Source organism: Manduca sexta, chromosome 24 (genome assembly GCF_014839805.1).
Source record: "Manduca sexta isolate Smith_Timp_Sample1 chromosome 24, JHU_Msex_v1.0, whole genome shotgun sequence".
Lineage (NCBI taxonomy): Eukaryota > Metazoa > Arthropoda > Insecta > Lepidoptera > Sphingidae > Manduca > Manduca sexta.
In genome coordinates this window covers 12,347,468-12,363,237 of record NC_051138.1, presented here as the reverse complement: position 1 = coordinate 12,363,237, position 15,770 = coordinate 12,347,468, and the positions used below count along the sequence as shown (strand labels likewise).

Genomic DNA, 15,770 nt, shown 5'->3' with positions numbered 1-15,770 from the left:
TCTCCTGTGGGGGGAGGGGCTCAGGAGCCCCCACGCACCGAAGGACGCCCTCGGCGTCGACGGCAGCCTGAGGCCACCTGCACACTGCCGTCCATCCCGGGGGTCAACCGAAAGATGTGCAAAAATGCACAAAAAATGCACTAGGGCGGACAGCCCCCTGCTGCCTGCCGACGACCCCCATCGTGGCCCCTATTAGTCGCCTTTTACGACAGGCAGGGGATACCGTGGTGAAATTCTCCAAACGCCGCCAATCCACAGGGCGGTAGTTTGCCTATCTAACTAATGTAATTGACCTACTGTCTGCCTTTGCACAGCAACACGATAACATCGTATGTGTAGGTACACAAATATGTTCCTGTACGGGACTTTATATTGGATAGCTCAAATACAGTGCGATGGGTTGACGACACAGCCTGAGTGACTGGTCTGTGACATTCTGACCCACATGATATTATGAACTTTCTATTGACTGTAACATGTTGCTTGTATGCGTGCGAGTGCGAAAAATTCTATATTATGAATTGTAAAGTAATTAAATGTCGTTGAGAGATTTGCATGAAAATATCCAAAGCGTGCTAGCAATCAGATTCCATAATTTAGCTAAACGGAATTTACCATCTTACTTTATAGACGGTGCTGATCACTAATTATATATAATTTATAAATTATAACCTAAAAATTGTTTCGTTTAATCACTATTGGTAGTGTATATTCGTTTACGATTCATTGATAAAGATACTCTTTTCTATGTTAACAAATAACGTTAACAGCATTCACTCACACCAGAAAGCGGATCTAGATTTCAAATGGGCAAACGTCCTGCAATTACAGCGAATTCGCGTTGGCTCCGGAGCCCGTCAGCGATCATAAATCGCAGCTAATTAAACCCGGACCAATGAAATTTATATGCGCGTTTGAGAATCTCCCGCGTCTCGCTCGTTCACAGCGAAGCAACAATGAATTCAGATTCTGTATGGACTGTCACGCTGCGAAGTGAAAGTACGCGCTTCCCGAACTTACCTTGTAGTGGGTTATGAATTGGTACATGTGAACTGTTGGACCAGTGCCAAATGTGTGGTCAAACTTTTTCAGTGTTTTGACGAGTTGCGGGCAATGAAGTGAGGGAGAGTTTTATAGTTCGTTTAATTTGTTTTGAATGCGACGGATGATGTCTCGCGAAGTATATCTGTCATTCGTTTGAAGTTTAGTATTATTCAATTGAAAAAAAAAATATACTCCAAAAACGGGACGGTATGAGAACTATCGTAGATTCGGGTGTCATTGAGCCAGACTGTATCTAGTTTAGTCTAGAACATAAACGAGCCGCCGCTTTTTCTGCAGTTGATGAGATTAGAGGTGAGGAGGACAAAGCAAGAGATTTTTAAATTAAAAAAATCTCTGACTAAAGAAATATTATAATAATTTCGTGTAAAAAAATATACAACATCGCTAATTAGTGTTAATTACTTTTTAGATGATTAATATACTGACATCATACTAAACACACACTAGTCCGCATGTCATTATGCCTCTCAGCATTATGATTAACCTAATTACACTATAAACAAGATAGCACGATTTGAAATAGGCAAACGGATTAAAGTTGATTAAACAAAAAAAAATAAACGAAATAAGATCCTTGCCTATCAATACAATTCGATCTAATTGCAATGACATAAAATGCGCGCCACATCCACCAATAGACTGGCCTTTGGTGAAAGAGTACAATGCTCCTGTCACGCGGTTGGTCCAAAACATTCGTAGCACGCGCGGCCGTTGTAGCGTGACGTTTAAAACGCGCTCGCCTGCTTCAGGTCAGCTTTGATCGAGCGCACGCCCACAGACTGTCACGCGTTTTCGTCTTCTTTTTCTCACTTGATGTATTTATTAGTATGGTTTACTGTGTTTATCTATTTTAAACGCATAATCTTGTTTCTCTTATACCAGAAATGTGTGCAGCTCAATCGAGAATTCATTGGTACATATTGAGCTTACTTAAACTGATGCGGAATTTGTGTTGGATTTTACATTTGGTTCTGTTATTACAAATCTTAGTTGACAGTTTTATTATAGAAATACGTAAAAAATATGAACACCCCTGTGCCATATTATCAGAATCTACAATATTTTAATAAACTGACATTTCTTGCTTTCATTTTCTATAATCTATCTTCTCAGTTATCCAATTAATTCCATTATCTTTGTTACTCATCTTATTATAATATTCCTAAGTTGGCGGTAGCCAACGACATAACTCAGGCAATGCTAAGGCAAAGCCAGGACTATAGCAAGTAAAAGCGATAGAATAGAAATAACAACAAATCGTTTTGATGCTCTATCATTATACTAATTATTAAAGCCGCGCCGCTCCGTGACTTATCATAACGCTCTATTATCTGATTCCTTTCCTGCCCAGCCCATGTCTACGAAAAATAAAAAACCATCACCGTCTGCTACTCACTTTCGACCTAATAAACTGGTAACATTAAAAAAACTAATCACGTAATGAAACAGTGTGATTGTAACTAGGCGTCACGCTGCGCCAAGGGCGACGTGACAAATTGTTCGCAGACAGTACGATGTTTGTGTCTAGCGTGCCGGCCGTTTGATTGATGATCACTTAAAGCTAATTAAATAAGGGATGTACACTGCGCACGCTTGTTAGTGATAATCTCGTTTTACTCCATGGGTCGTGAATCATCCGGCGTGATAGTTTTGTTGTTTACTAATGACACGCTGGAGGTTTGTTGAGCGTGTCCGTCTTTTGATTTTTTTGTCTTTTTATTTTGCAATATTTAATGTTTGATTCATGCGTAACACAAGCCAATAATAAAAAGTCAGAAGTTCCGAAATGCGTAGGCATCCTTACAATAACGAAAAGAGTGGTGGACAATTAGTTACACGTTTAATGGACAGGCGGGTAGAAAAATCGGCAATAAATAATTCTGCGAAACGCCTACAAAAACAATATATGTGATATAAAAGGAAAAGTACATTGCCACGTTACTGCCGAGGACGGAAGCGAGATTTCTTACGCTCATGTGAGCGTAAATGCCTCTCGAAGCGTTTACCGTCGACGACAAATAGAAAATATAATAAGTATCTCATAATTACCCACATATACAATGATGGAAATGTGTATGGAAATCTACCTCATTTCAAAAATAAGAAATAATTTTATTAATTAAATCAAAACGTAGTCGTATCACCGTTTGATCCGTTCCAGGTTTTTATTGCCTGACTGAATAATAAAAAAACTTACGTTACGTTGTCGGTATATAAAATGATTTCCATATTTTACCAAAGCATTTTTTTTTTCATTCCCAAGCTTTGCTTTCGCAGCTATGTTCACATGCAACAAACAATTATTCTGAAACCTAGTTATTAACCAATAAAGATTAAAGTAAATTGATTTCATGACCTAAAGGTATCATTTGTGAAAATCCAATAAATTTTGAAGTGTCAAACATTCACGAAATCTTGCATATCATCTGTCATACACAAAATACGATCTTTTGCATTATCCTGCAAAATCCGGCGTTATACTCCACACTTCTATGCATCACAACACGACAACCCTTCAACGCTGCCGCGGTCTCTCCCGCCCCGTAACGCAAGGTATCACATTACAATAATGATGTACTGACAACAGCCAGAGGCCTGCCAATACGAACATATTTTGTGCCCATTACTCAATAACGAGAGGCGAAATGCGGTTCATTGTAAAAATAAACATGGCGACGAGTGAAGAGTACGCCGGTGTCCGCTCGCGCTACTGACGGCGCACGGCGGCACATTAACATTGAAATGATTTGTTCGTGTGTCATACCGGCGGGATTCTTCGGTATCGTTTACTTACATTTATGTTATATGTTATATTCGTAGAGTCGGTGGAGGGTTTGAGACATTTAATTGGTCGCTTATTCATTTACGCTACGATATCTAAATTGTGCAGTGTTGAGCTGTGCTAATGAACCCATGTTCCATGAATATTTGGAATTTTATTTTTATATGTTTTAATTATTTTGTAAATGTAATGTGCACTCATTTCATGCTACGGATATATATTAAATTGTAATTTGCGAATCTTTATCGTATTATTCTTAGGTGCAAACAAAATCTTTACTTTAATCTCTACTATTAACGAAGCAGTTTCGTGCGTATTTTTTTTTATTTTGTTATTAAGCCAGCAACATGCATCATTGATATTTTCATACTCTTGCTAACGTTTATATTATGTATTTGTTAAACCGCCTCTCCGCACAAAACACACAAAACGTATTTAAAGCTCGATACGCGATTGCTGTTCCCGTATTGCGAATAATTTAAATAGTTGTGATTGTTTGCGCGGCGCGGGCACATTACGCTAAATAATGTATCGGTACAAACGGACCCCGTGCGCAGTAACCGGGTTAACAGTGTTGCCAACGTTTTGAACGTTAATTTGACAGTCTAATAAGGTTAATGTATTTGCGATATACGCGGATTATTGTGTGTGTGTTTTAAATATTTGTTGTGCGAATTCTTTATGGGCAGTTGCCATGATGGCGGGAAATTTGAACGTATCTTTTAGGTGTTTTAATGGATCATTTACCTTATATCAAAATATTCATGAGCTGGTTTTGTTTTGCCATCAGATGGTGGAGACAAAATCTCAAACTATTATAAACACTATCTTACATATTGATACGACTCTATATAGTTATGTAGTAAAATGCTTAATTATATTGTAACTAATAGATAAAACAATATGGCGTGAATTGCACGAGGCCCACACTCAACATCGAGTGAACATATAGGCTGAATAAGAATACACTGTAGAATAAATACTTAATAGGTTTAATTCACAGAGATTTTCGAACCTTATAACTTTTAATGATAACGATATTTAAATTACCATAATATAATAAATACAAAACTTTAATTTCTTTGTACAAAAAAAATGTAATTAGCATCCAAGTATCCTGTAAAGTCCTGAGTTGAAAAATTTCCAGTTAAAAAATAATACAGTAGCGTCGTAAGGTTCTTAAGTTTTTGAGAATGTGGCAAAGTTCATGCTCTTAATTGTCGGAAGTATTCCCAAGACGATTAACTGCAATACGTGTTACCGTGGATTGTTCAACCGAGTATAAAAGAGCAGTTAACAACTTCAGCGGTAATTAGCCACCATTGGTAAAATAAAATCGTTCATGTTACTGGAACGTTTTTCAGCCAGGCACTATAAATATATGACATATAAACTTGAATAAAAAGCGGCGATACACTAGTCGGAACGGTAGTCTAGGAACGGAATATCTGCAGGTTCAAATCCCAAGGGCACACACCGCTGACTTTTCTAAAAATATTATGTGTGTATTCTTTGTAAATTATCGCTTTGCCATAACAGTGAAGGAAAACATCGTGAGGATTTCGTCACACCTGTAGATCTGAGAAGTTCTCTATAGGAATTTCGAAGGTGTGTGAAGTCTACCAATCCGAACTAAGCCAGCGTGGTGGACTAACGCCTTATCCCTCTCAGTAGTAATGGGACAGTATATAATACAGGGCTGATATTATTATTATTATTATATATAAACTTGTGTGTATTTGCTGCTGGGAAACTTGCATCCGCCCAAATAGCGATAACCGTAGACACTGTACAAAACCCGCCATAGTGGCCAACGTGTGTCGCGTTCCGGGATCAGATTTTGTATATCCGGTTCAAACACTCCGGCATAATGTCGAATATTTACATAATATAAATTATAACACAAAAGGAATTATTAAAATCCGGTAAAAAATCAACAAGTTATAAGTCGTTGAATTTCGGTGGAAGCGGTAATTAACAAGAAACAGAAAAGAGACGAAATACCCACATGTGACGTCATCGGGAATTACGACGCGTGCGAAAGAAAGAAATAAAGCGATATCCCCACATCGCGCCCACTTCTGCACATTACAATATTTTAAATTTTAAATACGCGCTCATTAAATTTTTTAACCAATTTTTATGCAGTTTTCGCAGGAGTGCATCTATTCGTATTATTAACCATTATATATAGAATAATGTACAAAATCAAGCGTAGGCCGGTCCCCTATTGTGTCGAATGGCGAGGGTAACCATCTCTCGTCAGTCGACACTCTATCTAGGCTATATCATGTGCAGTAGGATCATTATGCCGGGTTCATATAAAACATAGAGACTTACCGAAACACCACTGTTTCATACGTTGCAGTGCAAATCAAAATTCTGGCATAGTCACTGCCTTTCAGCAGAGGAGCACGTACCACCTGCTGGTTCAAGATACAACGATTTTCTTTATTTCTTATGGTATAAGGTTGTAATTCAATTGTCTTCTGTTGCAGATGCACCATCCCATTCAGATGAAGCCGGCTGACAGTGAAAACAGAAATGGTGAGTGTTTAGATTTTTAAAGCCAAATTGTTATTATAATTCTGATGTATTTAGCAAAGAGTTAATTTTAGGATCAACGAGTAACGGAGATTTAAAATATTATTATACAATATTTTTTCCTAAAGGTTAAACTTTACCTCGATACAATACGAACTTTGACAAAACAAAAGTTTCCGCAAAAATGAATAACACAATAATATCAGTCTTTGAACAATATATAAAGTACACATTTTTATATATAATTATGTTTAATGTATTTATAACTTATGCATACATTTTAACAAATACGCGTAATATTTTAAATCTTCTTTTATCAAATATATTGGGCTCAAATTCTATCAATGCGTTAATGAAAACCCAAATACACAATTGCATTATATATATATATATATATATATAGCTATGTGCGGACACGCATTAGTATAAAACCTAATATGAATCTCCTGGTTTGTTCCCTGTTTGAGGTAAATTCTTCTTATACTTAGTGATATTGTATTTTTTAACGTTAAGGGTGTTTTGCGTGTAAATGATCAGTGGGCGGCCTCTGTATCTCAATAAGGACTAATCATGTATTAATATCGGTAACTCAGTTACTTTCACGTAATAAACAAAAACATTGAAGACCATATTTCGGGTAGGAAAATCATTTCTCCATCTCTATTTAAATCTTATCGCCTTGTCATTGGAACCAGCATTTTACAGAATCGAAATATGATAAAAAATAACAGTTGTGTAATATGTATAGGTTCGTTTAACTAATTATCGGAACTACCAATAACACTTTGAAAATGTTTTCACATTGTCCGTGATTAAGTTTTTGCCGCGGCTCCGCCCCCGTGAGAAAGTTTATCCCGGGATAAAAGCCTTGTTGTCAGATGAAAACCAATTTATTTATACATAGGCGATAAATGGAAAAAAACTTCGTAAAAAAATTATAAAACGCTTTATAAATGAATAAAAATTATAACGATGTTTTTATTTTTGTTACAAACAATATTTTTTCACAGTTGTCCGGGGAAAACCTGCATTTCGTCCAAATGTCCGAGATTTTTACCGTGTTCATCCGGCGTCGGCAATTTAGGTGATAGCTGCTTTACTCCGTAGTTATGTAGCTTCCTATTGATGTTTCTTTTTTTTAAATAGGTTCCGTAATTACAGAGATTAGCCCGTACAAATCTACGATCAAACACACAAACTTTTCCTCTTCATAATAATAGTAGATTACTATACTCCATTTTTATACCGGTAAAGGACATCTGGACGAACCCAGGAGCAAATGCTAGTTATCAGCCATTATTTATACAGATATGGAGCGAGCAAGGTCGTACCCAAGTTGGTCGAGCGCTAACACTCGCTCCTTGCGAGGGCCGCGGCTCCGCAAACTACCGAGTTAATATTTAACCACCGTAAATAATAGATAAGCTTATATACCAATGATTCTTATAAAGCAGGATTATAGTCAAATGTTTTAGTGGTTGCTAGTGTTTGAGTTGTGTAAAAATGGCGAAACGGCCATGATAACACAATGGCGTAGCTGGATATCCAGAGGCCCTGATGCAAGCAAAAGATTGGTTCCTTCACCTCAATTTTTGCAACATGACTAGTAGCGGCCTTATCTGATGTTATCAGCATCTAAGACCGGCGTGGGCGGGAGTAAATGAAAATTCTATGTAGTCGGAATAATCCCGGATTCCAGAGATCCCACCTGCATATCGCTAGGCGCAGCGAATTGAAATATATTTGCCATTTATAAAATCAACGACGTTATATTTTATTTCACAGCGCGCGCTCTTTACTACACTGTTGCATGAATCTATACTTATCAGCACAGATATAATAAAGAGGCAAAATTTATGACATTGAATGGTGGACCTAATTTCCTGTACTACTGAGACGATTTTAAAAGTTTATTTTATTGTGAGAATCACACATTTTCTAATTTGATTAATGTTGTGATCTAAATCCAGTTATGAATTTGTGTACACGTTATCTACACAATAAGATGTATTGCCGAAGACATTCTCTCCGAGTAGACTGGTGTGATGCAGATATTAAAGACGTTTTTATTTCTATTTATCGACTGTTATGTGGGCGATTGCCTCGGTGGCGCAATCATATTGCGTGCGCGGCACGACACTGTCCTAAGGTCCCGTGTTCCAATCCCGGGTCGGGCAGATGTTGATTTTTTCTGTTCAGCATCAGTCCTAAATATGGCGATAAGCTCACGCCTTATTACAACGTGGGACAGTACACACATGACGAAAACTGGGTGCGTTATTGCACCACTGCCTACCCCTTGGGAGGTAAAGGCGTGATGAGTTTTATATAGACAGAATCCCGGGACAAACCTTGTAATTATCTCATAGTAATGTAATCTGACACACATAATCCAATTACCATGCACTCCACACTCATCCTTTAAGGGCGACATATTGACACAGCAAATGTTAGCCGAAATCCAAACATAGATAACGGCCCAAGGCCCGCGCACTGGCTGCGTGATGAATCGGTCGTGTCATCAGTCATCACCTCTACATATTCAGTGCATTTTGTATGTCGCGAACATTGCGCACGAGCATTCGTGTTTTGTAGTTGATGATTGTGGCTTCGTTGGTCTACTGACTATAAATATGAAAAAAAAAATAGTATCAAGTCTAAATCAGAAATTTAACCGATCGACTTAAATATTTTGTATATTAAATTAGAATGATTTTAGTAACGTACTCCTTTAGGAGGACATTACTCACTCCATTAAACCATGGTATCACGATCCAATCCTTTTACTCTTCATCATCATATCTTGTTTTATAAATTATCTTTTTTACCTATATCCTCATTCTTGTTACGTAATACTTACATAGATAATCATAGTATCATTAAGTCAACTACAAGTTCCTATACTGAGTCATTGTCACTATAAAATTTTCTCTAAATACATTAAACAACATACTTTAATTAGTATAAATAAGGTATATTTTACATTTTTTTTAGACACTACCTACGAACTATATGACGAATCGATACCATAACACAACACCTTCATAATTCAATCCGATAATATACTGTAACTGCTAACGTTCGCGTCGAACGTTTGCGAGCATTCGTTCAACACATAAGACCTGTTTTTACGCGTTTTTTACCCTTAAAGCCAAATAAAATTTGTAATGGAATCGGCATTTTGCGGGTGGGGTTTATGGATTCAGTATTAATTTTATGGTCAGACCAGTTTTCATGGTACATTATTTACAAATGTATTTTTTCATTATTGTAATTTTCTTTCAATAGAGTTTAGACTTTAATACCGTGCTGTAAGGGATGTGTTGAATTGTGTAATAAAAAAAATCAATATTTTAAAGGCGTTATAATCTCAAGTTCGAGTTCGGCTGACTGGTTAATATAAAAACCCAATATCATTTCCCCGATCTGTATCAAACCCAAACCAGAACACAGCAATCATTCAACAATAATAATAATAATAATAATGTCAGCCTTGTAATATATACTTGCTCACTGCTGAGCACGGGGCTCCTCTACTACTGAGAGGGATTAGGCCTTAGTCCTTCACGCTGGCCTAGTGCGGATTGGTAGACTTCACACACCTTCAAATTCCTATAGAGAACTTCTCAGATGTGTAGGTTTCCTCACGATGTTTTCCTTCACCGTTAAAGCGAACAATAAATTCACAAAGAATACACACATGATTTTTAGAAAAGTCAGAGGTGTGTGCCCTTGGGATTTGAACCTGCGGACATTCGCCTTGGCAGTCCGTTCCACACCCAACTAGGCTATCGCTGCTTGGAACAATACATAGTTGTATATATTTATAATATAGCGACCACCGTACACAAGGTGTTAAAATCCGCCATAGCTGCCGACATAAATGTGTCGCGTTCTGGAATCAGCCTGTGTATATCCGGTTCCAACAGGTCGGCATAATTGTATCGACTGCCGAGGGTTACTTAATCATCTCTCGTCAATCGACATTATATTGGACTCCACTCCACTTACCTTCAGTTGAAGTGCCGTACGTAGGTATAAAGAAAAACACAGACGCCACAGAGTTACTGCGTATTATTGAGCGGTTACCTCAGTATTCACTAGCTGCTGTATTTATGCATACAAAATGTTTATGCCTTTGGCGTCCGTGACATCACAAAATGGCCCAGTGGAAGATCAGCGCTGGTTTTTTTATCGGCATATGCTGAGCTTGGTTCGCTTTTGTGACGAGCCAATAGATTTAAGTGTATTAAATGTGTAATTACTTATATTATGTAATTTTGCTTGTTAAAAATAAATATTTTCTTTCTTTCTTTCAAAATCTTGAGTTTATAGTTGTTTATAACAAACAAACAACAATAATATTATGAACTTCGTGTATACCTGCATGTATTCTATTTATATGATCGGTAGTCGTTGATGATTAAGTCAACGATGATCAAACAGGCGTCAATCATACTGGACTTCCTGACGCAATTGTTTATGTACAACATAGTACTGGACATAAATAATTAAATTCAATAATCACAGATGATTTAATAAAATGAATAGTAACAACATAGAGATGGTTTTAAGTTTGTTGCATTATCCTTAATATTGGTTGATATCAATATATATGTACTACGTACTAGATTTGGCGTTCCGAACATTCGCTGTGTTCAACTGAATTGAAATATCCATTCAAACTTATTTTAGTATGTTGTCAAAATTGATGCTTGTGGCTGTGTACGGAATGCGCTCATAATACAAAAACGCTAGTCTAAGTGCAAACTTGGATGTGAATAAAAATATTAGTGAAATAAGTAAAATTATTTGTTATTTGAGTGAATAAATAGATTATAATAGTGACATATGGGTTGCGATTTTAGTTCAGATTTTGAACAAATAGTTCATGGACGTTCGTGTCTATATAATATACGCCAATGGTTACAATGAACTTACTTTGACATATCAATAAAAGTCTTCGAAAGTTTTGTTGAATGTGTTGGCGAATGATTTGATACTTTTGGAACATCTTTTTTAGATCCAGATATGTTTTAACATATCGGTCATGTTCCGTATCCAAAGTGTGCAATTAAAACTCCTTTACAAACTCCGCAGCCCATTAAAATACTATCTTTGGACTTTAATAAGTAGTTAAATGAGATATATACATAACATATTTAGGCTTATATTTTATAATAATAAGAAAAAAGTTTCGAAAGCGAAACTTTCGGAAACTTACCCTATTCATTTAATAATAATGAAATGAAAATACAAGGACTGCTTTATATGCTGTCCCATTGCCTGGCGCTCGACTGCTTTACTACTGAGAGGATGTGGACATTAATCGACCACGCTAGACTAGTGTGGGTTACTAGAGTTTTCATTCCAAGTCTTCTGCAGAATTCTTAAACTTATTCTCTTTATGATATTAAATAGCAAATACATATATAAGCAAAAATTACATATGTCCAATGTCCATCCTTTTTTCAATTTGTGAACTTCGTGATGACAGCTAGACACGCCGCTTTCCCGTGTTTTTTTTTTTTTATTTTATTTTGTACCAGTCCATTTGACACATCAGTTTTGGCGTTCGTGTTGAATTTTTATCGTTTTTAAGCATATATAAATCAACGCTTAGAACGCAATAATTCCAACTCGGTTATATCACAATTAACATTGCAATCTGCGCACTTTACAAATACGCGTGAAGTTCTCTTGTTACAAAGGCTCGGATTACTTTGCATTAATTGCACTCAGTCTAGTGTCCATAAGTATTACTTGACTTCGTGAAATTTCCTCTGGACGTATATATATACCAGCTTTATAATTTGTTTATTTATTAGGTCGACCCATGGTTTTCGCATAATTACATTATGCCTTGAAGGAATTGCCTCAAAGCAACACCAAAATCTACACAATCATTCACAATACCTATAAATTAGAACACAACTCCAACAATTAACAATTAGAATCAATCGATCGAGAGAGAAATTCTAATTAGTGCGAAACGGCGCGCCCTTGGCAGAATGAATAAAAATAAAATTCAAATCGCTACGGTGTTAGCACATTTTTATTTCATTGTTTCATGTTAGCACGTTAATCTTTTAGTACATTCTTGGTGATCGGAAAGAGAGCTATAGTTGGCTAATGTCATGATAAGTTTACTGTTTTGATGGATACGTGGGTCCCCATTGAGGATGAGAAGACCTATACTGTAAAATCTTGGAAGATCTTCCATAGTCACTGGCTAGGAGATCTCTGGTAGATTCATTAAAAAAATATATGTTATTTGAGGCTAACGAGCATACGTTTTACCTGATTGTATAAAACAGGACGTATCGAAGCGGCCTATGAGAGTACTATAGAAATTATTTGATTAAAAAAAACTTTATGTGAGCTAAATTATGACGTCTGTCTGAGCTCTATCAGTTAATAGTAATCTCTATGTTCAACAATGTAATATAAAATTTATTCTCTTTAAGTATAATAAAAATGTGTTATATGTGTATATTTTTATAGTGTCAGCCTAGTTTGCGAAGGGGTGAAGTTTTCTGAAAGGTAACCCGACTCAATATATGGGTACTATCATGCATAAATATGTTCTACAAATCACTTTTATGATAATTAGATTTAACATGAAAGGGAAGCCGGCAGGAGTCGGGTTGTATGGGCCCTTCCCACTCAAACCTAGTGCAAACTACATCATTCAGTCGCGTACAGCGTCTTCTATTGATACTTCGCACGTATATTAATAATAATCAGCCCTGTATTATATATTATCCAACTGCTGGGCACGGGTCTTATTTATTACTGAGAGAGATTTGGCCTTAGTCCACCACGATAACCTAGTGCGGGTTGGTAGTAGTTCACATACCTTCAAGATTCTTATAGAGAACTTCGCAGGTATGCAGGTTTCCTTGCGATGTTTTCCTTCATCGCTAAACAAAGCGATAATTCACGAAGAATATACATGTAATTTTTATAAAAGTCAAAGGTGTGCGCCCTTGGAATTTGAACCTGCGAACATACGTTTTGGCAGTTCGTTTTACAACCAACTAGGCTATCGCCACTTCACACATAAAGTGTTGCTTCTCTGATCGTCATACTGGTGTGTGTTCGGATACATTATAATTCATGAATTATTTAGTACACAATTATCATGAACTGATTTTGGTCACCATAACGTGTCGCATTGTCGCTTCTTCTATCTATACCAAGTTTAATGCGTATAGACACATTAGAACCCGTGGCACGTACCGGACCGCCACTCGGAGTGGATGCGTGACGATTTTTCGAACACTCTTACTCGCGTATTCCACCAACGAAGCACTGTGTCCGTGCTTGAAGTGACAACCGATCGTGTGTACGTGTTTTGATACCTATTCAGAACAAACACATTAAACATCCTTCTATTGACTAAAATACGTAGCGCGTCAAATTATTACATTGAAAAATGAAACTAAAACATCTGCCTTTATCTAACTGCAATGAAATTGCAATAATCGACCTCATCGAAATCGATTCTAAATATCATAATTCAGCTTGAAGGTTCGATCGATTGTGAAATTGAAAGCGAAACGCGCTGCGGCCGCGCGCCTATCGACGGCTCCGCGGAGTGACGACGCTACCGACTGCAATTGAACAACGCACCGCGCTGACGCGGCAGGACGGAGCTCATTAGCATCCGTGAGGTAGACGAGACACGGCCGAGCGGGCCGGGGAGGAGGGCCCCCAACCAAGGAGGGGGACGCGAGGTGACACGAGCCCGCGAAGAATGACTGATCGTCCGTACTTCGTCAGCGCGCGCGCACCTCACTAGATATAACATTAGTTGTGTCTCGGACGCGGTTGAACGCGGACGCGTCATGTGAAGTGTTGTGAAGTGAAGTGAAGTGAAGGATGCGAGGTGAGGCGGGCGGCGCACGCGGCAAGGCCGCGGGCAGGACCGGCTCGAGTTATCCGCCCATCAGCGCCGCCTACTGGCTGCCACCTTCGAACCCGACGCCGTATCACGTGCCAGGTTCGATATGCCGGTGTTCATTCATTGCCAGCGGTGCAGTTTGCAAACATGTTGCCGGGTGTAAGCCGGCCGGATCAACTGATGACCTCTTGTCATCTGTAACGATCGGATTCCAAAAATCCGTATTACGCCATCATTAATAATGACAATAGTGTTGCATTCAAAACAAAACGTAGGTGTATCTGCGTGCAAACACATTTTTCCTGCCTGCGAGAGTTGAAAAACGCTCTGACATTGACCGATACATCGCGTCGTCTGAAAATGATGTGTGTCCGCGTGAAACAAATGTTTAACAGATTATGTTTCAGATTCTTACGTTATCTAACCATTTGTCGGTCCCGGGTTGTATTAATTTTAAAATGTCTACGTATTTCTTACGAGGTATTTTTTGTATGCAGTTTTTTTAAATGCAGTTTACCGCATGTTGTGTTAGTTGTTTGTCATCATGACGTCACGACTACTGACGGTGTCTTGGAATAATGTATTATGATCCGGTCAAGTTTTTACCCGAGAATCGAATGTACCAACAGACGCACAATGATCCGTTACCCACGCTTAAAATTACAAATGTTTTTCATACAATGTCAAAGGTGTCTCTTTAGCAATTTGCATTTCAACAATTGGTAGAATGGTGCCTATCGAAATTCTTTGATTCGATTCCACGGGATTCCACATTGTCGTATTGGCAGATAGCCGTTTCCCTGCACAAATCGCCTGCGAATCTAAAAGAAGGATAGTTGTCATTGGTTACATTCTGTTTTTGCGGCGCGTACTCTGGCAAAACGATATGCAGCTTTCGCATCCGATGACACTTGAATTCATTTGTACTAGAATTTAAATAGCCGGTTATGTTTCCGCAAATAATTCTGGAGTATTTTGCTCTGTTGCCATGCTGCTGAATAATTAACATTTTAAATTGTACTCTACATTTTTGTGTTTGAGTGCATTTTGTATTCTTTGCCGACGAGTACAGTCAGGTTCTAATGGTAAGCGGACTTCGCCGAATAATCACCCACAATACCAGAAAGAATGTTGACTCCTATCAATAAAAAATATTGATAATGTGAGACATGGACCTCTGGTAATCTACAGTCAAGGGGATAATAGTCCCCAAGAATAATTTATAAGTTATATTAAATCTATTTCAATGTTTAGGTCTGACCATCTACACAAGACACGGCATAAATATATAGATACCCTAACCATAACTACTGCGTATTAACTAAATACATATTTATAAATAACCTCAATATTTCCTCAATTATTAGAATGAAAAACTAATTAGATACGAACCAGCACTTTAGTACGATATCTGGTTATATTGTTTTCAACTGAAAAACACACGACGTAAAACACTTATAGGAAGCGATGTAC

General features: G+C 37.6%; 1 protein-coding gene across 13 annotated transcripts in view; it reads left to right on the top strand.

Annotated features, from left to right (window-relative positions):
• The window catches only part of LOC115444119 (CUGBP Elav-like family member 1), a 465,041-nt gene that overhangs the window by 360,105 nt on the left and 89,166 nt on the right, over positions 1-15,770 (top strand). For 12 of the 13 annotated variants that reach the window (XM_037442236.1, XM_037442234.1, XM_037442235.1 and 9 more), the window contains one exon: positions 6,346-6,394. In XM_037442236.1, coding sequence (XP_037298133.1) covers positions 6,346-6,394 — 49 coding nt within the window. Of the gene's footprint in view, positions 1-6,345; positions 6,395-14,150; positions 14,397-15,770 lie in introns of those variants that run through there. The other variant, XM_037442242.1, reaches the window with a different exon arrangement.